The sequence below is a fragment of the Amphibalanus amphitrite genome, unplaced genomic scaffold, assembly GCF_019059575.1.
Source record: "Amphibalanus amphitrite isolate SeventyFive unplaced genomic scaffold, NRLGWU_Aamphi_draft 000870F_arrow, whole genome shotgun sequence".
NCBI classification, from domain to species: domain Eukaryota; kingdom Metazoa; phylum Arthropoda; class Thecostraca; order Balanomorpha; family Balanidae; genus Amphibalanus; species Amphibalanus amphitrite.
Window position 1 is genome coordinate 47067 of NW_024882364.1, and position 21830 is coordinate 68896.

Sequence of the window (21830 nt, forward strand, 5' to 3'; positions counted from 1 at the left end):
AATACTTTTCCCGCTAGAGGGCAGCAAAGTTCCAGCGACAGATTCGCCGGACCCCTAGGATTCCGATGAAAATCCCTACATAGGCGTAACTTGGGGCGTAGAGTCGCGTGGTGTAATCCGTTAAACCATACACCCAATACTTTTCCCGCTAGAGGGCAGCAAAGTTCCAGCGACAGATGCGCCGGACCCCTAGAAATCCGCTGAAAATCCCTATATAGGGGTTACTTGGGGCGTAGAGTCGCGTGGTGCAATCTGTTAAACCCTACACCCTATACTTTTCCCGCTAGAGGGCAGCAAAGTTCAAGCGACAGATTCGCCGGACCCCTAGGAATCCGCTGAAAATCCCTATATAGGGGTAACTTGGGGCGTAGAGTCGCGTGGTGCAATCCGTTAAACCCTACACCTAATAATTTCCCCGCTAGAGGTCAGCAAAGTTCCAGCGACTAGCGGCGGAATTTTTCAGCGCAATTCTAGGGGTCCGGCGAATCTGTCGCTGGAAATTTTCTGCCCTCTAGCGGGAAAAGTATTAGGTGTAGGGTTTAACGGATTACACCACGCGACTCTACGCCCCAAGTTACCCCTATGTAGGGATTTTCAGCGGATTCCTAGGGGTCCGGCGAATCTGTCGCTGGAACTTTGCTGCCCTCTAGCGGGAAAAGTATTAGGTGTAGGGTTTAACAGATTGCACCACGCGACTTAACGCCCCAAGTTACCCCTATATAGGGATTTTCAGCGGATTCCTACGGGTCCGGCGAAACTGTCGCTGAAACTTTGCTGCCCTCTAGCGGGAAAAGTATTAGGTGTAGGGTTTAACGGATTGCACCACGCGACTCTACGCCCGAAATTACCCCTATGTAGAGATTTTCAGCGGAATGCTAGGGGTCCGGTGACCAAGTTACCCCTATTTCAGCGGAATCCTAGGGGTCCGGCGATTCTGTCGCTGGAACTTTGCTGCCCTCTAGCGGGAAAAGTATTAGGTGTAGGGTTTAACGGATTGCACCACGCGACTCAACGCCCCAAGTTATTCCTATATAGGGATTTTCAGCGGATTCCTAGGGGTCCGGCGAATCTGTCGCTGGAACTTTGCTGCCCTCTAGCGGGAAAAGTATTAGGTGTAGGGTTTAACGGATTTCACCACGCGACTCAACGACCCAAGTTACTCCTATATAGGGATTTTCAGCGGATTCCTAGGGGTCCGGCGAATCTGTCGCTGGAATTTTGCTGACCTCTAGCGGGAAAAGTATTAAGTGTAGGGTTTAACGGATTGCACCACGCGACTCTACGCCCCAAGTTACCTCTATGTAGGGATTTTCAGCGGATTCCTAGGGGTCCGGCGAATCTGTCGCTGGAACTTTGCTGCCCTCTAGCGGGAAAAGTATTAGGTGTAGGGTTTAATGGATTGCACCACGCGACTCTACGCCCCAAGTTACCCCTATGTAGGGATTTTCAGCGGAATCCTAGGGGTCCGGCGAATCTGTCGCTGGAAATTTGCTGCCCTCTAGCGGGAAAAGTATTAGGTGTAGGGTTTAACGGATTGCACCACACGACTCTACGCCCCAAGTTACACCTATGTAGTGATTTTCAGCGGAATCCCAGGGGTCTGGCGACCAAGTTACCCCTATTTCAGCGGAATCCTAGGGGTCCGGCGAATCTGTCGCTGGAACTTTGCTGCCCTCTAGCGGAAAAAGTATAAGGTGTAGGGTTTAACGGATTGCACCACGCGACTCTACGCCCCAAGTTACCCCTGTGTAGTGATTTTCAGCGGAATCCTAGGGGTCCGGCGAACCTGTCGCTGGAACTTTGCTGCCCTCTAGCGGGAAAAGTATTAGGTGTAGGGTTTAACGGATTACACCACGCGACTCTACGCCGCAAGTTATCCCTATGTAGGGATTTTCAGCGGATTCCTAGGGGTCCGGCGAATCTGTCTCTGGAACTTTGCTGCCCTCTAGCGGGAAAAGTATTAGGTGTAGGGTTTAACAGATTGCACCACGCGACTCTACGCCCCAAGTTACCCCCATGTAGGAATTTTCGGCGGAATCCTAGGGGTCCGGCGACCAAGTTACCCCTATTTCAGCGGAATCCTAGGGCTCCGGCGAATCTTTCGCTGGAACTTTGCTGCCCTCTAGCGGGAAAAGTATAAGGTGTAGGGTTTAACGGATTGCACCACGCAACTCTACGCCCCAAGTTACCCCTGTGTAGTGATTTTCAGCGGAATCCTAGGGGTCCGGCGAATCTGTCGCTGGAACTCTGCTGCCCTCTAGCGGGAAAAGTATTAGGTGTAGGGTTTAACAGATTACACCACGCGACTCTACGCCCCAAGTTACATCTATGTAGGGATTTTCAGCGGATTCCTAGGGGTCCGGCGAATCTGTCGCTGGAACTTTGCTGCCCTCTAGCGGGAAAAGTATAAGGTGTAGGGTTTAACGGATTGCACCACGCGACTCAACGCCAAAAGTTACTTCTATATAGCGATTTTCAGCGGATTCCTAGGGGTCCGGCGAATCTGTCGCTGGAACTTTGCTGCCCTCTAGCGGGAAAAGTATTAGGTGTATGGTTTAACGGATTGCACCACGCGACTCTACGCCCCAAGTTATTTCTATGTAGGGATTTTCAGCGGAATCCTAGGGGTCAGGCGACCAAGTTACCCCTATTTCAGCGGAATCCTAGGGGTCCGGCGAATCTGTCGCTGGAACTTTGCTGCCCTCTAGCGGGAAAAGTATTAGGTGTAGGGTTTAACAGATTGCACCACGCGACTCTACGCCCCAAGTTACCCCTGTGTAGTAATTTTCAGCGGAATCCTAGGGGTCCGGTGAATCTGTCGCTGGAACTTTGCTGCCCTCTAGCGGGAAAAGTATTAGGTGTAGGGTTTAACGGATTACACCACGCGACTCTACGCCCCAAGTTACCCCTATGTAGTGATTTTCAGCGGAATCCCAGGGGTCTGGCGACCAAGTTACCCCTATTTCAGCGGAATCCTAGGGGTCCGGCGAATCTGTCGCTGGAACTTTGCTGCCCTCTAGCGGGAAAAGTATTAGGTGTAGGGTTTAACTGATTGCACCACGCGACTCTACGCCCCAAGTTACCCCTAAGTAGTGATTTTCAGCGGAATCCTAGGGGTCCGGCGAATCTGTCGCTGGAACTTTGCTGCCCTCTAGCGGGAAAAGTATTAGGTGTAGGGTTTAACGGATTACACCACGCGACTCTACGCCCCAAGTTACCTCTATGTAGGGATTTTCAGCGGATTCCTAGGGGTCCGGCGAATCTGTCGCTGGAACTTTGCTGCCCTCTAGCGGGAAAAGTATTAGGTGTAGGGTTTAACAGATTGCACCACGCGACTCTACGCCCCAAGTTACCCCTGTGTAGTAATTTTTAGCGGAATCCTAGGGGTCCGGTGAATCTGTCGCTGGAACTTTGCTGCCCTCTAGCGGGAAAAGTATTAGGTGTAGGGTTTAACGGATTACACCACGCGACTCTACGCCCCAAGTTACCCCTATGTAGGGATTTTCAGCGGATTCCTAGGGGTCCGGCGAATCTGTCGCTGGAACTTTGCTGCCCTCTAGCGGGAAAAGTATTGGGTGTAGGGTTTAACGGATTGCACCACGCGACTCTACGCCCCAAGTTACCCCTAAGTAGTGATTTTCAGCGGAATCCCAGGGGTCTGGCGACCAAGTTATTCCTATTTCAGCGGAATCCTAGGGGTCCGGCGAATCTGACGCTGGAACTTTGCTGCCCTCTAGCGGGAAAAGTATAAGGTGTAGGGTTTAACGGATTGCACCACGCGACTCTACGCCCCAAGTTACCCCTGTGTAGGGATTTTCAGCGGAATCCTAGGGGTCCGGCGAATCTGTCGCTGGAACTTTGCTGCCCTCTAGCGGGAAAAGTATTAGGTGTAGGGTTTAACGGATTACACCACGCGACTCTACGCCCCAAGTTACCTCTATGTAGGGATTTTCAGCGGATTCCTAGGGGTCCGGCGAATCTGTCGCTGGAACTTTGCTGCCCTCTAGCGGGAAAAGTATTAGGTGTAGGGTTTAGCGGATTGCACCACGCGACTCTACGCCCCAAGTTACCTTTATATAGGGATTTTCAGCGGATTCCTAGGGGTCCGGAGAAACTGTCGCTGAAACTTTGCTGCCCTCTAGCGGGAAAAGTATTAGGTGTAGGGTTTAACAGATTGCACCACGCGACTCTACACCCCAAATTACCCCTATGTAGGGATTTTCAGCGGAATCCTAGGGGTCCGGCGAATCTGTCGCTGGAACTTTGCTGCCCTCTAGCGGGAAAAGTATTTGGTGTAGGGTTTAACAGATTGCACCACGCGACTCTACGCCCCAAGTTACTCCTATATAGGGATTTTCAGCGGATTCCTAGGGGTCCGGCGAATCTGTCGCTGGAACTTTGCTGCCCTCTAGCGGGAAAAGTATTAGGTGTAGGGTTTAACAGATTACACCACGCGGCTCTACGCCCCAAGTTACCCCTATGTAGGGATTTTCAGCGGATTCCTAGGGGTCCGGCGAATCTGTCGCTGGAACTTTGCTGCCCTCTAGCGGGAAAAGTATTAGGTGTAGGGTTTAACGGATTGCACCACGCGACTCTACGCCCCAGGTTACCCCCATGTAGGATTTTCAGCGGAATCCTAGCCCTCGCACGACCAGGCCATTTCTCATAACACGAACGACCAGGGGGGGGGTTGTTACGACCCCCCCCCTGGCGTTTCGAAACGGAAGGTCGTAGAGCTTAGCGGAAAAGACCAACGGATTGCTCTCAACGAGATCTCGCGATTGGTGGTATATTTTTTGGTCCTAGGTCAACATTTGACCTACTTTTGACCGGTCAAAGGTCAAATTTTCGGAAAAATAGACTTTTTTCAACTGTCGGCGGCGATTGCGGCAAAACGGTGGGAGATATCGACTTGAAACCTTCACTATCGTGTTCCTTGATCAATTCTCTATCGTTTGGTATGTATTTCGTTTCCCTAGCTCTAAAAATGGCGCGTTGGGAGCGCCGGAAGTCGGCAAGGTCACAGTCGGCGGCAGAAATTCGAAAAATCAAAATTTAAATTTTTGAAATCTGATTGTATTTTTGGATTTGGGAGGTCCATTTGCTCCCTGTAGAAGCTAATATTGCTGCATATTCCCATTGAGGTGACAAGAATTAGCAAAATAGTGGTTCGGGCGCTTTTCAAAAATAGTACCGGACGCTGTTCCTCTTGTGACGTCATAGCTCCGTGACCTGACCTGACCCGGTCAAATTTCTTATACCATATGATAGCCAATACTTGCCCCAACATGCATGGGAAGTTTCATCACGATCCATCAACCGATGTCCGTACCACCGGCAGGAAACCTCGGGCGTTGGCACTCAGTTTGTGAAAATCCGGCCGGAGGCTGTACCTCTTATGACGTCATAACTCCGTGACCTGACATGACCCGATCAATTTTTTTCGGCAAAAGATGCGCAAAGGTTGCCCCATAAGGTACCCAAAATTTGGCGGCGCTGCGCGCCGCCGTTTTTGCACTATTTCCGAAAAACCTCAGGGGGGGGGTTGATACAACCCCCCCCCTAGGCGTTCTAGGGCTAGGGGTCCGGCGAACCTGTTGCTGGAACTTTGCTGCCCTCTAGCGGGAAAAGTATTAGGTGTAGGGTTTAACGGATTGCACCACGCGACTCTACGCCCCAAGTTACCTCTATATAGGGATTTTCAGTGGATTCCTAGGGGTCCGCGAATCTGTCGCTGAACGTCAATGTCAATAATTCGCTAAGTATACAGACGTTAGTACCGTTCACAAGCTATTACTACAACCTTAAAACTGTGATGAAAACAACGCAGGCTCGACGATAGCGGCGCGTGGCGGCGCAGTATACGGCCTTGGGCGCAGTGAAAAAACAATAATTGAGAAAAAAGTGTTTTACGTCTTTATTTGCATGATTTTTGAGGCAGTTACGTGCTGTTTAAGTTTAGTTGGCGTTTCAAACATTTTCTAATCGATTTATAATATTTATAACATTCTTACTTAAACAAACTGCTGAGCTCAATATCTTTAAATGATGCTTGATTGAACCAAGGTGAAGGTATGCTTCAGCTTCGCTTTGGATGTGGTATCGAATGCTGATGCACTTTTAAAGGAAGTCATATTAAAGCAAAGTAAAATAAGACCAGAACAAAAACCAGCATTTATGGAAACAACTTGAGTGTCAGCACTTTGGCTTTGAAAGCGCTGCAATTTATACATCAATTTAGTTTGTAACAAGGAAACAAGTCAGGATAACTGGCTGTGGCAAGACCACAGAAGCTGTTGAAATTCGGTCTTTTATTTAGGCCAAGTGCTACATCAGGTGGAGGCCCACTCAAGCCTTAGAATGATGTATGCCCTTTTAAGCTAAGTTGAAGCACAAAAATAAATTTTTGATATTTTCATAGTCATTTATGCATGCATAGTATTGGTACTGAAATGCAGCTGCTGTGCAAGACTGATAAAACTAATGTGGAAGGAATATTTAATATAGTGGGGGTGAAATCCCTCTATTGCACCCTGGGCTCAAAATTGAAGAAAAACCACACCATGTTGTCACTAACCATGCATCAACCTAGACAATTGTTCATACAATCATTTAATGCTAAAAAATAAGGTGCAATACAAGCAGAAATAAACAAAGTACAAACCTAATCTAGCCTGACCTCACCTAACCTTACCTACTAACCTACAACCAACACCTACCAACTTACCAAACTACAACCTACTAACCTACAACCTACCTACCTATGACCTACCATACAACCTAACCTACAACGTAAATCTACTTATACACCACATAGCTTTACTTGACTCAATGAGTGGTTGGGTGTAACTTATAAATGTTTTGTGTAAGAAGTACCTATCAAAGTATCTATGTGTGATCTCACTTTTTTATCTTAGAAGGATGTATGTATTCTTTCTGTTCATGATTTTGTTTTGTGAATTTCTTCAGTTTTGAAAGAGTGCAAAGGAGGGAAATAACCATAGTGGGCTATCTTATCATAGTAACTTGAATTTGTCATTGCTGCTTCTAGCAACCCAGACTGCAGTGCAAAGCATGGCAACAATGCACAAACTGTAACTGCTCTCAGCTCAGATGCCTCCACATCCTTCACCAGCACACAGTTCACACAAAGCAAGTGCAATTCACAAAATCCCACACTAAACCTGAAGTAAAATTATTTCTTCAGATTTTGAAAAGCTGCATTAAAGATGAGCCAGATCAATGCAACAATAAAATCATTATTATTACGTGGCTGACCAAGGCGTGTCTTGCATACATTATGGTCATTTTCATAACAGCAATGAACCATCAAATTAAAAGCAGTGCATGCAGCATGGCACTATGTTGGGCCCATACTGCTCCACCAAAAATGCACACACCACTGCAGTTAATATGCATTGCACCATACACTGGTGGGTGATACATAAGGCTATATTAAATGCCATATTTTGCAGTTTGCCAAGCGCAGACCATATCCACCAGCACTCATGATTCTCATACATCTCATACAAGCATCTATATTACGAGGGGCGTTCAAAAAGTTCTCGGCCCAACCATGAAGGAGTTGGAATTTCGGCCTGCAACGCGGTGTGTTCATTGATGTGTTATTGGGATGTCCACTTACGTAGCCATTAACCAATCTGCCCTGTGATTGGTTCAGGCTGCTAATTAATCGTAACATAGTTTTCTATTTCCGGTCAGAATGGGTGACGCCCAGAATAGAACAGTGATTTGGTTCATGTATTGCAGAAAAATGCATCAAACGTTATTCACGAAAAGCTAGTGCCAACACATGTTGAGGTTTGTCTTTCTTACAGTAGCGCCAAAAAGTGGGCATCTCTGTTCAATTTTGGTCAACAGATCATTAATGGTCACCCCCGCAGTGGCCAGCCATCAACAGCATTGACTCAAGAAAATATGAAAAATAAGCACTTCTTTGTGAAAAATGACAAATGTTCTGGTCTGAAACAACGCAGCAGAAGCGGAGTTGTCTATCAGGTTCCTCAAAGCCATTCTTCGACGGCCTATTAATATGTTTAAGATTTCTGCAAGATGCATCTCCCGTTTGCTGACTCCAGAGGAAAGGCAAACTCGAAAGGAGGCGTAACGCAAAATTTGTGGCCCCTATTTCGAAGATCCAAAAGAGTTCATTGAACTACTTGTTACCGTGGAGGGATTGTGGGTGTCACACATTGACCCTCAGGGCGTGACCGAATTGTACAAGTGGAAGCACACTGAGTAAAGGCCACCAAATGTGTGCGACGTGTTAAAGTCAGACGGCAAGGTGACAGTGGTTGCATTTTTGGATGATGGCGGGGCTCTGCTCGTCAACTTTCTAAAACAGGGGCGCACAATTAATGATGAATGCTACACCTTCCTTCGATAACAGTAGCGAGCAGCAGATATCAAGGAGAGACTAGGGAAGCTGACTAAAAGTGTGCGCCTGATCCAGGACCACGCACCAGCACACATGAGCAGGGTGACGATCAGCGAAGCAGTGAGCTGTGGCTTCGAGTTGTTGTCACAGCCACTTTTTTCTTCGTCCCTTGCACCCTCAGGCTGCCACCTCTTCCCCAACATAAGGAAATCGCTTAGCAGTGGCAACCTTGCTGACAGCAAGGAGACAAAAGCAGCCGTCTTGGACGTGCAGATGCGTCCAAAACCCACTTGGCTATGGAGACCCAGAGGCCTCTCGCGAAGCGCTGCACGAAATATTTTTGTCTTAACGCTGGTTATTTGACTAAATGAACATTTTTGGTCTAATAAGTCGACGTCGTATCTCTGCTCCTTCATGGTCGGGCCGAGAACTTTTTGAACGCCCCTCGTACTATTTGAGGAGGGTGCGTCTGTCCGTTACCGAGGTCCCGACTTGGTGGTGCTTTGCGTGGACTACAGGCCAGACCGTTGCACCTATCCCGGTGAAATTTGCACAACTTATAGATCAAGGATGCGCGACGTGCCTTTGAGGGGTCTCAGCTCGATCGGATTGGTAGGGAGTTACCAGGGGTCCGACCGGCACGGGGAAAACAGCATCGTGTACAGAATTGAACGGGCTATTGAATGATGTGCAATGCAGAGGATAGCACGCGCCACGTGCACCGGAGAGGGCACTTTTATTTGAAAAATTGCGGTTTTTGAGGGATTTTGGAATTAATTTTATTTTTAGGTGACCGTTAAAATGGAGCGAGTTGAATCAACGCCTATTTGCAAGAGAAAGGTACCGCATCTCATATAAAAATTGTGAAAAGCTGATTGATCCAAATCAAGGTGGTGCAAATCACAGGAGAAAATGGTCTTTGTCAATTTTGTGCCACTTTATTAATCACACGGGGTTTGCTGCATAACCTGATACCTTTGGCAATTGAATATATATGGTACCGTTGGAAAGAGCATTCAATTCTGTCCAAGGTTCAATCTTTGTTTTTGCATGATGAGCAACAAAAGTCTTAAAAATGTAAATGTTCCAAACCATAGCATTGTCCAGCGGCGTATTTAGAAAATCGCGAAGGGGGGGGCCAAGGGTTTGGAGGGCGCCACCTCACCCAAGGAGGGCGCCATACGGTCGCGAGATAAAAAATCGCTCAGTGGGGGTTGGGGGGTTGGGAGGCGTTTTTTACCATGCCACCAGTTTTTTTTTTGCGTAACCTCGTATAGGTCGTGCTGCATTGATTTTGCATCGTGTGTATTCATTATACTCCAGGTCACAAAAGGTCAAGTGTTCTTGAAATGCTGCGCCGAAGGCGCGCGAAATTTTTGAAAACAACCTTTTCCTCCGCTTTTTAGGCACGCCTTTTATACGATCACTGTTCAAAGCTCCTCTCGCTCTTTTACCAAATTTGAAGGTGTAAAAAATACCTAAGGTTTGGTCGGGCCGCTGCCACACAAACTGTACAGAAAGCTTGGCTCATGGGTGTCGATGTATAAAAGTTTATTGGCGGTGGCATATCTACGCACCAGATCACCGTATCGGATTGATACCGGAGCGCGAGATGCGTAAACATCATCCAAATTACCTCAGACCAGCCTTCATAGCCTTCTCACAGATGCATGCAGTGTACCCACATAACCAGTTTCAATCACCGAAACTTCAGATGCCTGCTGTTGCGCCCGAACCTGTTGACAATACTTAATCGTAATCCATATAGATGCCATGATGCACGTAAAGTAGGATCAATCCGTTAAGACCAAAGACGTGTTTTATGCATCGTAGAGCGTAGATAGTTTTGGTAGGTATAGATACTTCATTCATTGTGCTGAATGCACGTTCATTTGTGGCAGTTTTCACAGGCCAGACATCAACTATGTGCAATAGAACGACTAAGTTGAAAAACATGCCAAAGGAGTAAATAAATGATAGGAGGGCAGCGATCAACGGATGTTGCCAATAGGTAGAAGGGCTGCGATCCACAGGAGGGCACTAATAGGTAGAAGAGCCCCGATCAACATCCCGAGTTTCGACAGTAGGGCACCGATAGGTAGGAAGTTGGCGAGCAGCAGGAGGGCGCCAATGGATAGAAGGGCAGCGATCAACAGGAGGGCACCAATAGGTAGGAGGGCGCCGATCAACAATCAACAGGAGGGCGCCACCAGGTAAGAGGGTGGCGAGGAACAGGAGAGCACCAATAGGAGGGTGGCGATCAACAAGAGGTCGCCAATAGGTGGGAGGGCGGTCATCAACTGGAAGTCGCCAATGAGCGGAAGGGTGACGATTAAAATGGGGGTGGCAATGGTGAGGAGGGCGCCTTTGCTCAAGAGGATGACACGAACAGGAGGGCGTCTGTGCGGAGGGCGCTGGTCAACAGGAAGGTGCCAGTGGATAGGAGGGCGGTGATCAACAGGTTGGTGCCAGTGGTTAGGAGGGCGGCGATCTACACGAGGGCGCCAATAGGAGAAGGGCCCCGATTAACATTCAACAGGAAGGACTAGGGAACCAATAGGTAGGAGGGCGGCACTGAACAAGAGGGTGCCAAAAGGGAGAAAGGCGGCCTTCAAAATTTCACATGAGGGCTCAATAGGTAGGAGAGCGCCAATAATTATGAGGACGCCGATCAGCAGAAGGGCGGCAATGTGTAGCAGGGTGGCGACCTACAGGAGGGCGCCTTCGGGTGAGAGGGCGCTTATTTACAGGACAGCGGCTTACATAGGCGACCACCGTTACGCTTAGAGAGCTACAGCCTACAAATGTGGTTGGAGGGCGCCCGAGGGAGCCCTCCAACCGTATTTGGAGGGCGTATTTGGAATGGGCGTCCTCCGAGGGCGCCCTCCATCCGTATTTTCCCTGTAAACACATTCGCAATTGGAGGGCGCCCTCCAGTCGCGATTGTTTTTCGATTCGATTATATCACAATTGCATTTGCGATTGGAGGGCGCCTTCGGCGCCCTCCAATCGCAAAGGGCGCCTTCGGCGCCCAAGGGGGGGGCCATGGCCCAGTGGCCCCCCCCCCTGCCTACGCCCCTGGCATTGTCATTTTTAGCGAAATTCATCGATGGCCCTCAAAAGACTTTACGCCAGTTTACGAATGATTCTTAAGTAGAACGCATGATAATACGACACGGGCACCTCGATGCGATGTATCTTTTTTGTTTTATTACAAAATGCTTGGCCGCCAAAAAGCAATCGCACGAAATGGATACCAACCAAATCGACACAGACCAACCCAATACCCACGGTTAAAAAATAACCCTTCTTCGCGTTGCGGAGCACGCGGGTAACCCTAGTTGAGTGCCATAGCAGCTTGAACCAGGGATTTCAAATTTCACCACTGACCACTGGAAGTTTGGTCATGGTGCTCCATGTATAATCTGAGATACCATCCTACGATCTACATGCATGTAATATGAGACATGGGACAAAATTCACTCTCTGACAACCTAAAGCAATTGTTTGGGGGCGGGGGAGGAAAGACTACTGAAGTCTGAAGAGCTTTAGTGAATGGCCTCAGTGTGTAGCAGCCTGGCTGCCACGAACGTTGCCTGCCTTCTATTTGGATGGCTTAGTTAGTTCTTTTTTGTCACAGTTTAAAAGCAATAGGTAGTGGTGATTTTTATTTGAAATAGCGACCATTTTGCTATTCTCTCCCTCTCTGCAGTTGACGGGTTTGAGCGATGTTCGCGCGGCGGCTGGGCCTGCTGTCGGCCGCGCTGCCCCGGCGGCGCTGTCTGCACACGGCCTGCTCCCAGGCGCCGCTGGCCGGTGTCACCGTGGTGGACCTGACGCGTGTGCTGGCCGGCCCATTCTGCACCATGCTGCTGGCCGACCTGGGCGCTGACGTCATCAAGGTGGAGCTGCCCGGCCGCGGGGACGACACGCGCACCTGGGGACCGCCGTTCGTCGGCGACCAGAGCTGCTACTTCGTCTCCGTCAACCGCAGCAAGCGCAGCGTGGCCGTCAACCTGCGTACCGCAGAGGGCCAGAACATTGTCCGCCAGCTGGCGAAAAAGGCGGACGTCTTTGTCGAGAACTTCCTGCCGGGGAAGATGAAGGAGTTGGGGCTCGATTATCCCCGGCTGCGCGCGTTGAATGACACGCTGGTGTACTGTTCCATCTCGGGTTACGGCGAGGACGGTCCTTACGTCTCGCGGCCCGGCTACGACGTGATCGCTGCCTCGCTGGGAGGTCTACTGCACATCACCGGTGCCGAGGGCGGCGAGCCGAGCAAGGTGGGCGTGGCGATGACCGACCTGGCCACCGGCCTGTACGCCCACGGCGCCATCATGGCCGCGCTCCTGCAGCGCTACAAGGACGGCGAGGGCCAGCACGTGCGCTGCGACCTGCTCTCCTCGCAAGTGTCCTGTCTGGTCAACGTGGCCTCCAACTACCTGAACGGCGGCCAGGAGGCGCGTCGGCTCGGCACCGCCCACGAGAGCATCGTTCCCTACCAGATGTTCCATACGCGCGACGGCCGCATCACCCTGGGCGCCGGCAACGACGCCCAGTTCGCCGACCTGTGTGTGCGCCTGTCGCTGCCGCGCCTCCTCGAGGACGAGCGGTTCGCCACGAACGCGCTGCGTGTGGAGCACCGCGCCGAGTTGGTGCCAGTGCTGGAGGCGCGCCTCTCGGAGAGCACCACGGCAGAGTGGCTGGAGACGCTGGAGGGTGCCGGCTTCCCCTACGGCCCGGTCAACAACATGGAACAGGTGTTCAGCGACCCGCAGGTCAGTGACCGGGGGACAGAACCGGCCGAGGTCACACTGGGTATTTACCTCCCTTATAATGCGGTATCTCAGTCAACTAACTATCTTGACTTGTGGTATCATTCCGATCCCGTTTCATTTTGATTTCTGCCTTTCTCCCACTAGGACGAGGGATTATTTCACTGGGGTGTGAAAATAGTTTGCATGTGTATTACGTAATGATTGACCTTACTGCAGGAACACAAAAGAATCAGCGTACGTTTTTTGTAGACTGAATGCGCCCTTGTGGTGTGCGGGGCCTGATCGGCTGACCCGGAGCCTCCCTCTGCCAGGTGCTGCACAACGGTCTGGTGGAGGAGGTCGAACACCCGACAGCCGGCCGACTGCGGCTGGTCGGCCCGGCCGTCCGCTACAGTAAATCAGAGAACAAGGTGCGCTCCGCGCCGCCGCTGCTCGGTGAGCACACGGACGACGTACTGCGACAGTTCATGTCCCTCGACGACCGGCGGCTGGACGAGCTGCGCCAGCGGGGCGTCATCCAGTGACGAGCTGCGCCAGCGGGGCGTCATCCAGTGACGGTGAGCCGCACCCGGGCGTCATCCAGTGACGGTGAGCCGCCTCGCGGGCGTCATCCAGTGACGGTGAGCCGCACCCGGGCGTCATCCAGTGACGGTGAGCCTCGCGGGCGTCACCAGGGACGGTCCTGACATTCAGTCGCCGGGTGGAAAACTGTACCCGCCGGGGAGACCTCTCGCACGGAGAAGCTGGTTATACCGACAATGAGTGCAGGTTGTTATTTGTGATATGATCCAGTAGACGGTCTCGCCGGCTTAGTGGAGGACCGAGGGGATGCGCTGCTGGTCCGATTCCCTGCCAGGGGACGGTGGAAATTACGATGGTGCTACATTCGGTCCCGGTCGGTGCGGTGGTGTGGTGTGCTGTGTGCCTTCGTATGGCTTTATAAGCCTAGCTGATGTGTGAAATGTAATTGGATTTAAGAGCGGTAGCTTTAACTATCCAACTAGTGAGGAAACTCTGTAGTATAGGTCTCGGGTCCATAATGAACCGGGCTTGCTCGCATATTTTCATGCTAGCATCGCAACCACTTAAACGTAAAAAATGGACCCTAGTGTTACCATTTTCGCAACATAGCTGACTACTGATTGTTTGATTTTTCTTCCTGACTTAATTAAGGGTCTATGTATGCTATTGAAGTCAAAACTTTACATGGAGGATAAGCAATCGTCAGAAAAGAAAACTTTCACGTACGATAAGATTATCGTTGGCATAATTTGAAAATGTAAGTTGCATAACATGGATGCATGTTTCAACCATGTGTTAAAGATATTTTGTAGTTAGTATAAATGCCGTGCTAGTGAAACAGATCAGCTGTTGACTTTTTTATTGCTGTAGGTATTGAAGAAAATACACGTGATGGCACAAATTCACCACTGAGCTAACAGAAATGAGATGCTAAATGAGATACATTAAGCGAGGGTTAACCCTCGCATGTGTGCGGCGTTTGCCAGCTTCTAATGTGTAGGGGGGGGGTCGGTTGGACCACCCCCCCCCCTTGCCGTTTGGCCCCTGATCGAGCTAGAGCTTTGCGGAAAAAACGAGCGTATTGCCCGTGACGAGAGGAAGCCGATGATACCCAATTTTAAGGTCCTAGGTCATTGGGTGACCTTCCAGGTCAGGTCAATTTGACCCAAAGTCGGGAAAATCGGGACCTGTTAGAAAGTCGTAAAGTGTGGCTGTTAAGGGGTTTTCGGGGTGCTGATCACGAATATCGTGTTAGTTTTGATCACAGATGATGTCTTTAAGCATTTAGACCAGGTCGGGTCAGGTCAGGTCAGGTCAACCAGTAGGCATCGTGACGGGTATTCGTAGTACGTGTCAACCGCCTCTGACAGCTTCGTAACATAATACGAAGGCACCAAAACTACTTCGTAAATGTTCAAATGGTTGCTAAATTCGAATTCAGCTCCAAAAACTAGCCTAGAAACATGTACAGCTCGAAAAAGTGAACCGAGGTCACCCGAGGTCACCAAAGGTCAATGACCTGACCTGACCTTCAGGTGACCTTGACACCCACCCTAATGCATGGAAGCAACATCAAATCACATGTTTGAACGTTTGGAACCACGAAAAGCTTGCAAACGCGCGGCTAATGCGAGCCGACATACGCAGAATCGCGATTCCGGCCAAACATGGTCTCGGAAAAGAGGTCACAGGTCAAAGGTCATTTGGGTCAGGGTCATGAAATTTTCAGGGTAGGTGTAAAATTGATCAATGTGAGGGTACTGAAAGTTTCGTCGCGATCGGCCGCTTTTTACGCGAGTTATTCGCGAAAAACCATGGGGGGGGTCCATCCGACCCCCCCTCTACACATGCGAGGGTTAATGTAGTAAGTAGTTCATGAACATGTATGCGCGGGTATAGTCAGAGTATATAGATCACCGGTATAGTATCATTTCAGCTAAAATATATCACCAGTATAACGCCTTTTGGGGCGACTAACGGAGCGAGCGAGAGAGTGGGCCTTGCACGTGCGAAATTGCGAGGGGGTACCGGGTACCTCCAACTAACTTCTGCACGGCACCCTACTAACCGGTCTCTAGCGATTTGCCAAATTTGAGCACAATCGGCCCAGCCGTTATCGAGATCTGGAAGCGGCACCCTGCACGTGCGCACGTGCGAAATGGGTCCCAACTGACTTTTGCACGGCACCCTACTAACCGGTCCCTAACCGCGTACCAAATTTGAGCGCAATCGGTCCAGCCGTTCTCGAGATCTGGAATCGACCCCTGCACGTGCGCACGTGCAGCAGCACCCCAACTGTGGCACATGGATATGCATTGCCTAGTAGGTGCCTACCTTCATGCGAAGTTTCAGCGCAATCGGCCCAGTAGTTACCGAGATATTGCAACTATTACAAAACTGACACCTCTTCGTTTTGCACGTGGCACGTGCATAAGGGCCGGGGTCACCCACATGCATCGGGAAGAGTCCAATACTTGGAAGAAGGAATGAAGCTACCCTACAAAAATTACCGCATGTAAATCGGTCAAGTGGTTGCTGAGTATAAGCCTCGCAAAAGCGTCCGCACGGCCGGCCACTCATACTCAGAAATTTCTAAGAAATAAGAATCATCTAAGACTAAGAAAAGACTATCATACTATCAATACTAAGAAAAGACTACGCTTGCTTCGCTCGCTCCGTAACAAGTTCACGTTCGATACATTCCATTGAGTTATGTGACTGCTAGCTATAGGCGAAAACGGTTAACGGTTATGTGACCCTCCAAGGTCACAGAGGTCACCTGAGGTCACCATTTTCGTATTGGCTGATAAAATTACATACGGAGGTCAGAGATTTTGTTTTGTTTTGTTGGGTTAGGCCCTTTCGGTCGACAAGACCATTGCAGAGCCGGAAGGATGATAGGAATTAGGGGGAGACATTGGTCTGGGCAGGCACCCTAGTGAGTCGCCGGGGCTGAGCCCGTCCAGAGGACAGGCCACCCAGCCCCAAGGCACTCACTGCACCCGGCTACGGGGTGCGCTCCCTCAGGAGCAGCGGTGCCGCTCCAATGGAGCAGCCCGCATGAGATAAAGTTGCCTGTCCAGCCCGGAGGGGGGTTGCGGCTTGGAGGAGAAGGATTTCAGTATCCTGAAGGCTGAGGATAGAAGCACGGATAGGTGTCAGAGATCGACTGGTGGTGTTTTCGTCTCGATCGGCTGAGAACTACTGAGTCAGTAGCTCCTGAGTTATATGTAGAATAAACTGCAATAGGCGAAAACGGTAAGCTAACTTTTCGAGGTCACCGCAGATGTCTTCTTTCGCGATTGCTCCGTACCAGTATTTTCATTCGAGAAAGTTATTTTCCCGACGAAAATATGCTTTTCCCACAGGCCACAGGGCTTTTCCCATAGGTACGATTACATTGCAGGCGCTTGAGCCATTGTACCAATGACGTCACGGTAATCCCAACTCGGCAAAGGACAATACGATAAATCCTTGACGAATCTGCGACATTCATGGCGCGATTGGCGCGATATTTCAAATTGAATTTGTAAACGATTAATGATAAATATATCGGATAATACTTAGATAATAGCATTATAGAGTTCAGGTCAGTGGATAATACATAGTTACCGTGGATAATACAACCACTGCTGTGGGTGAAAACTGTATTAACTATTAAGGGTTTTCTTAAAAAACCATTGACATAAGCGACATTAGTTTCATAGAAATAATTGACTTATAATAAAAAAAATATGGGAAACACATTAGGTACAGTTGTAAGTGAACACCTGTCTGTTTTTCAGGTGGTGAATTGTGAAATGTGTTGGCTGTATGTTTTATTCACCTCATTTAGGACATGAATGGTGCATTCGGAAAGGCACATTCCATGTGGAATTTGTGGAATATTCCATGCGCGGAATATTCCCAAAGATTGGCCATTCAGAGAGATACGCCTCCGAACCGCGGCCCTGGGAATATTCCCGGGAACGATGAATATGCCATGCTCTCTGAGCACACCACAAGTAAACCATACAATGATTCTCAAGGCACTTGTTGGAGCTTGCGAAATTGTTTTGTTACAGTTTGAGCTTAAGTTGCATTTAACAGGCACTCCGCACTTGGCATGTCAATTCAATTATTCAAGTTTGTAAGTTGTCTAGGCACCTATTAAACTTAATTATTTTAATTACCTAAATGATAAATCTGGAGCTTTGTCACTTGTCAGGCATCAGTCAAAACAATATAGGACACTTTAGGACAGGACAGGTAGTTTCCTGGCTAGATAGTGGATTGTGTTAAATGCCACTTCCAGGCATAACACAAAGATATTGCTGATCCAGAACAGGTTGTTTTGCCTATATTGTCTGACTAAAGTAGGTTCCTACCTTTTGCCTTGCCGCTTGCGAGGTAGGTACGTAGGTACCTAGGCATGTATTGATGCTGTGGTTGCTGCTAGGCTAGGTAATACTGGGTAATACCATGTTAGGTTTGCTTCCAGTGGAGACCATCAATAGATTGAAATATCTCAATAACAGAGATACTGGATAAGCTCAGCAATTGAAGGTTAGATATTTGATGGGTTAAGTTTTCCCTATGAAACTTGATTGATTGGTACCTACTACCTACCCAGTCTAGTAGGAACCATGAAAAATGTTGTGTTTTTTAATTTAGTAATTAAGGACACCATCTGATTATCATGCTTATAATATTCATCTAGAAATACATTTCAACATTTCTGAGCAGTATTAGATTGGAGCACAACCAAACAGCAGGCCCAAGTCAGATGGGCTTTCAAAATACAAAGAATTGTGAGGCTGGGGACAGTGGCAGAAGCTGAAGCACCCTACAGTTTGCTTGCCAGTAATTGCTTATATGTGCAAGTTTCAGCCGTGTTGATGACCATGTTGACAAATAAATAACAATTTTGCTAAGAATGGAAAGGAGGAAATGTTAATGAGTAAGCAGGAACTAATGGCGCAATACAAAAGCAAGTTTAAAATCTCTGCAGGGTAATGCCAAACTGTCATCCTGTGTTGTTGCTTAGCCGAAATATTGGCTGACTGACATGCCATAGATACCTAGAATTTTGTTCACTCAAAGCGTGAAGAACTTGACACGCCCACCCACAAATACGCGTTGCAACCCTACTGACAAGTGGTGACTGGATCATTTTACCGCGATGCTGAAGTGCTGTTCCTTTGCTGATACACCATGAGAGGCCTGGTAATTTTTGTGCTCGCACCTGCGGCGCACATTTAACACCTTTGAAGTGCTTAAGGCTGCAGTATTTAATTTGGGATAGTTAAGTCGACAGGCATGGTACCTAGCACTATGAGCAGATACATGCTGCTTGATGATGCTGCAATAGTGAATGTGCTCGAGTTTGTGCGTTAAACATATTGAGAGCTTCGTTTTCCTTCTGGCAGACGGTGTCTAGTGAAGTTCAGTGGCCATGTCTTCCCCACGCCGAAGCCCGAGGGCCTCCAGCGGGAACCGACTGGCCTCCAAACGACAGAGGGTGGACGAGCTTCAGAAGCTCATCGCTGCTGAGCAAGGTATGTGTGGAGCGCCAGCGACACCGTGCTTAACCAGTAACACATCGCTGCACCAGCGACATAGCGCCGCACCAGCCCGACACCCCCGATTTTTTCCGAACATTTTTGAATTGTGATAATTTGAAGCGGGTTCCGTATTCTGTGGTCAACCCTACAGCCCGCAGATCGTTTGGTATCGTTACGCATTTTTATCGTACCTATGTTTTATGGGAGATAGCTTCATAAAGCAATTCGGCAGACTTCGGTCTCGAGCATATACTGTCGGTATGATCGGAGCTTTCTGCTAACCGACTAAGATTTACCCGTGCGGCAATGACTACTACCGTCTTGTCACCAATATTTATCACCAATGGGGGAGGGGGAAGGGGGGTAGACGGGTGTTAGAGCATTGCCTCTGCCTCATTTGGTGCGTCAGCCCTCACCGTGCGTTGTGTGTCTGTACTCCAGTCGCTGTCCAGGGCGCCAGCAGCAAGACCAGGGAGCTCAATGACGCCCGACGAATCTTGGAGGCGGCCAACCAGTACTCGCGTCTGACGACCGTGCTGGACGCGGTCACCGGTCTACCAGACGGGCAGTGAGTGCGGCGACCCGTGGGGGAGCTGGGACTGACCTGTGGACCTGTGACCTGTGGGGACTGAATCATGCACAGGCCTGTGCGACCTGTGGGCGGTCAGCGGCGACGCAAAGTGTTGACGGATAGACGAGAGATGCCTTCAGCATCCCCTAAACTCTTTAAAGATTGTGGCAATACTATAACGAACCTTCCGGACTTATCTTAATGACCTTTTTGGATGTCTGTTTTGAAAACTCACAACATGACATAGCATGTGTGCGTGTCGGTATCGTCTGCTGGATTATACGATAGTCGACTAGTTATTTGATTCAACCAACTCTTGGTGCAGATTGCTGCTCGTCGTGTCAATACTCCGTTGTGCCATGTTTCTTGCATAGGACGCGTGGCTATACCGTGGTGCGGGCGATTTTTGTGTCCGTGTTCGCTGTTGGATGGCGCGGGCATTAGCTGTCGGGGTGTTCGCTGTCCCTTTTGGACGGTGGCCGCAGTTCTGCGCCTCATTTTGCCATCCCTGACCGACCCGCAGAGGCGAACAACTGCTGACCGATCACGCCGACGCCGACCGGTCGCGCAAGAGTCGCCTGACGCAGCTGGAGGCCGAGCTGTCGGCGGCGCTGGAGCGTCAGCACCGGCTGCGGGCCCGGCTGGACCAGCTGCGCGCGCGGCTGCCGCCGGCCGACCAGGCGCGCCAGCAGCTGCGCCGTGCTCAGAACGACACGGCCGTTCAGAGGTGGGTCCGCCGGGGAGGAGCAGACGGGCGACACATCAGTGTTCGATCAGCGTAGGTTGTCCGGGGGGGAGGGGAGAGGATCAGGGATGACATACACCATATGCTCAGTATGCCGAGGTGTCATTTCCACTTCCTGGCCCGGTATCAGATTAAAAGTGCCTACGTAATGTCTGATAGATTCCAAGTAAACGTTCGTCTTTCGCAATCATTTTTTTATAGTCATAGTTTTATGGGAGCAGTGGAATCGGTTTGATCTAAAATACCTTACCTAGTCCGTGCTCGGTTTGGGTTCGGCCTCTTTCGCCGTGCCTATGGGATGGGATGTAAATGGTTTCACACAATTAACTAAAAAAAGTAGGAATAACGGAAAGATTGGGAGAAGGCAATGGATAGAACTTAACCAGTACATCCAAAAAGTATTGTCATTTTTCGCATACCTAGGTCAATACTGAACTGAGGTTACCCGTCACTGAATAATGAATATCACCAAATATTGAAGTTTTCCGCTTCCCACTTTGCTTTACTAATCTGCTAATACCTTGTGAACTAATCGACCTACAGCGTCGCAAAATCAGCGAAATGCCACACCTAACGCCTTTCAATGATCCGATAAGTCACACGCGGATGTGTCGCGCCGTGCGTTCAGAGACTACACGGAGCTGCTGCAGAGCTACGGCGACATCACCAACCTGTACAACATGCTGGAGAAGCTGATGGTGGTCTCCGACTACCCGTGGCTGGAGAGTGACGACTGGATGCAGCGGATCCGACCCGCGTACCACGCGCTGGCGCCGCCCTCACACGTGCTGCGCAATGACCTGGCCACCGACTCGGAGAGCAGTGCGGGCGGCGGCGGCGGCGGCGGCAGCGACGGCTCGTCGCCGCCCTGAGACACCGACGCGGGAGTCTGGGAGGACAGAGGGGATCCTGAGCGGGAGGACAGAGGGGGTTCCGAGCGGGAGGACAGAGGGGGTCTGGGCAGAGCGACAGAGGGCTGTTTGACGAAGGGACCAACGACAGCCCCCTCGCGGCATTGAGGAGCTGTCAGTCCGATAGGCAGGGGGCGCTGCGGTGCTAACAGCGAGACCGAGAGGCGAATGAAGTGAAGACGTCGCCGCCTGATGGATGGACTTTGACATTATCATCGGTAATGTGGAGGTGATTGTAGTTTTATTTTTGTGACTTGAATATATGTGCCACTCATAACATATATCTTTGACCGTTTAGAAACAGATAACAACATTAACTTTGGAGTAAACGGAATCGGTATACAATGCATAGACTGCATTGA

General features: G+C 49.7%; 2 protein-coding genes across 4 annotated transcripts; both read left to right on the top strand.

Moving 5' to 3' along the window:
* Positions 1-5904: 5904 nt before the first annotated feature.
* Positions 5905-19214, top strand: LOC122367437 (succinate--hydroxymethylglutarate CoA-transferase-like). Of its 3 annotated transcripts, none has more exons than XM_043340510.1 (3): positions 5905-6072; positions 12111-13176; positions 13488-13715. In XM_043340510.1, exons 2-3 carry the CDS (start codon positions 12127-12129, stop codon positions 13698-13700), a joined length of 1263 nt encoding a protein of 420 aa, XP_043196445.1. In that variant the 5' UTR covers positions 5905-6072; positions 12111-12126; the 3' UTR covers positions 13701-13715. The 3 variants fall into 3 exon arrangements, with proteins under 3 accessions (XP_043196445.1, XP_043196446.1, XP_043196443.1); XM_043340511.1 differs by lacking the exon at positions 5905-6072 and adding an exon at positions 6297-6365; XM_043340508.1 differs by lacking the exon at positions 5905-6072 and adding an exon at positions 19106-19214 and having other exon boundaries at positions 11755-13176; positions 13488-13701.
* LOC122367438 lies at positions 19103-21741 on the top strand. The gene is made up of 4 exons (XM_043340512.1): positions 19103-19235; positions 19683-19809; positions 20336-20539; positions 21186-21741. Exons 1-4 carry the CDS (start codon positions 19133-19135, stop codon positions 21427-21429), a joined length of 678 nt encoding a protein of 225 aa, XP_043196447.1. The 5' UTR covers positions 19103-19132; the 3' UTR covers positions 21430-21741.
* The last annotated feature ends 89 nt before the right edge of the window (positions 21742-21830 follow it).

Coding starts and splice junctions, on each gene's coding strand:
- LOC122367437 (XM_043340510.1), top strand. CDS start 12,127: ATGTTCGCGCGGCGGCTGGGCCTGCTGTCGGCCGCGCTGCCCCGGCGG. Junction 13,177..13,487: donor AGGTGTTCAGCGACCCGCAG/GTCAGTGACCGG, acceptor TCCCTCTGCCAG/GTGCTGCACAACGGTCTGGT.
- LOC122367438 (XM_043340512.1), top strand. CDS start 19,133: ATGTCTTCCCCACGCCGAAGCCCGAGGGCCTCCAGCGGGAACCGACTG. Junction 19,236..19,682: donor GCTCATCGCTGCTGAGCAAG/GTATGTGTGGAG, acceptor TCTGTACTCCAG/TCGCTGTCCAGGGCGCCAGC. Junction 19,810..20,335: donor ACCGGTCTACCAGACGGGCA/GTGAGTGCGGCG, acceptor ACCGACCCGCAG/AGGCGAACAACTGCTGACCG.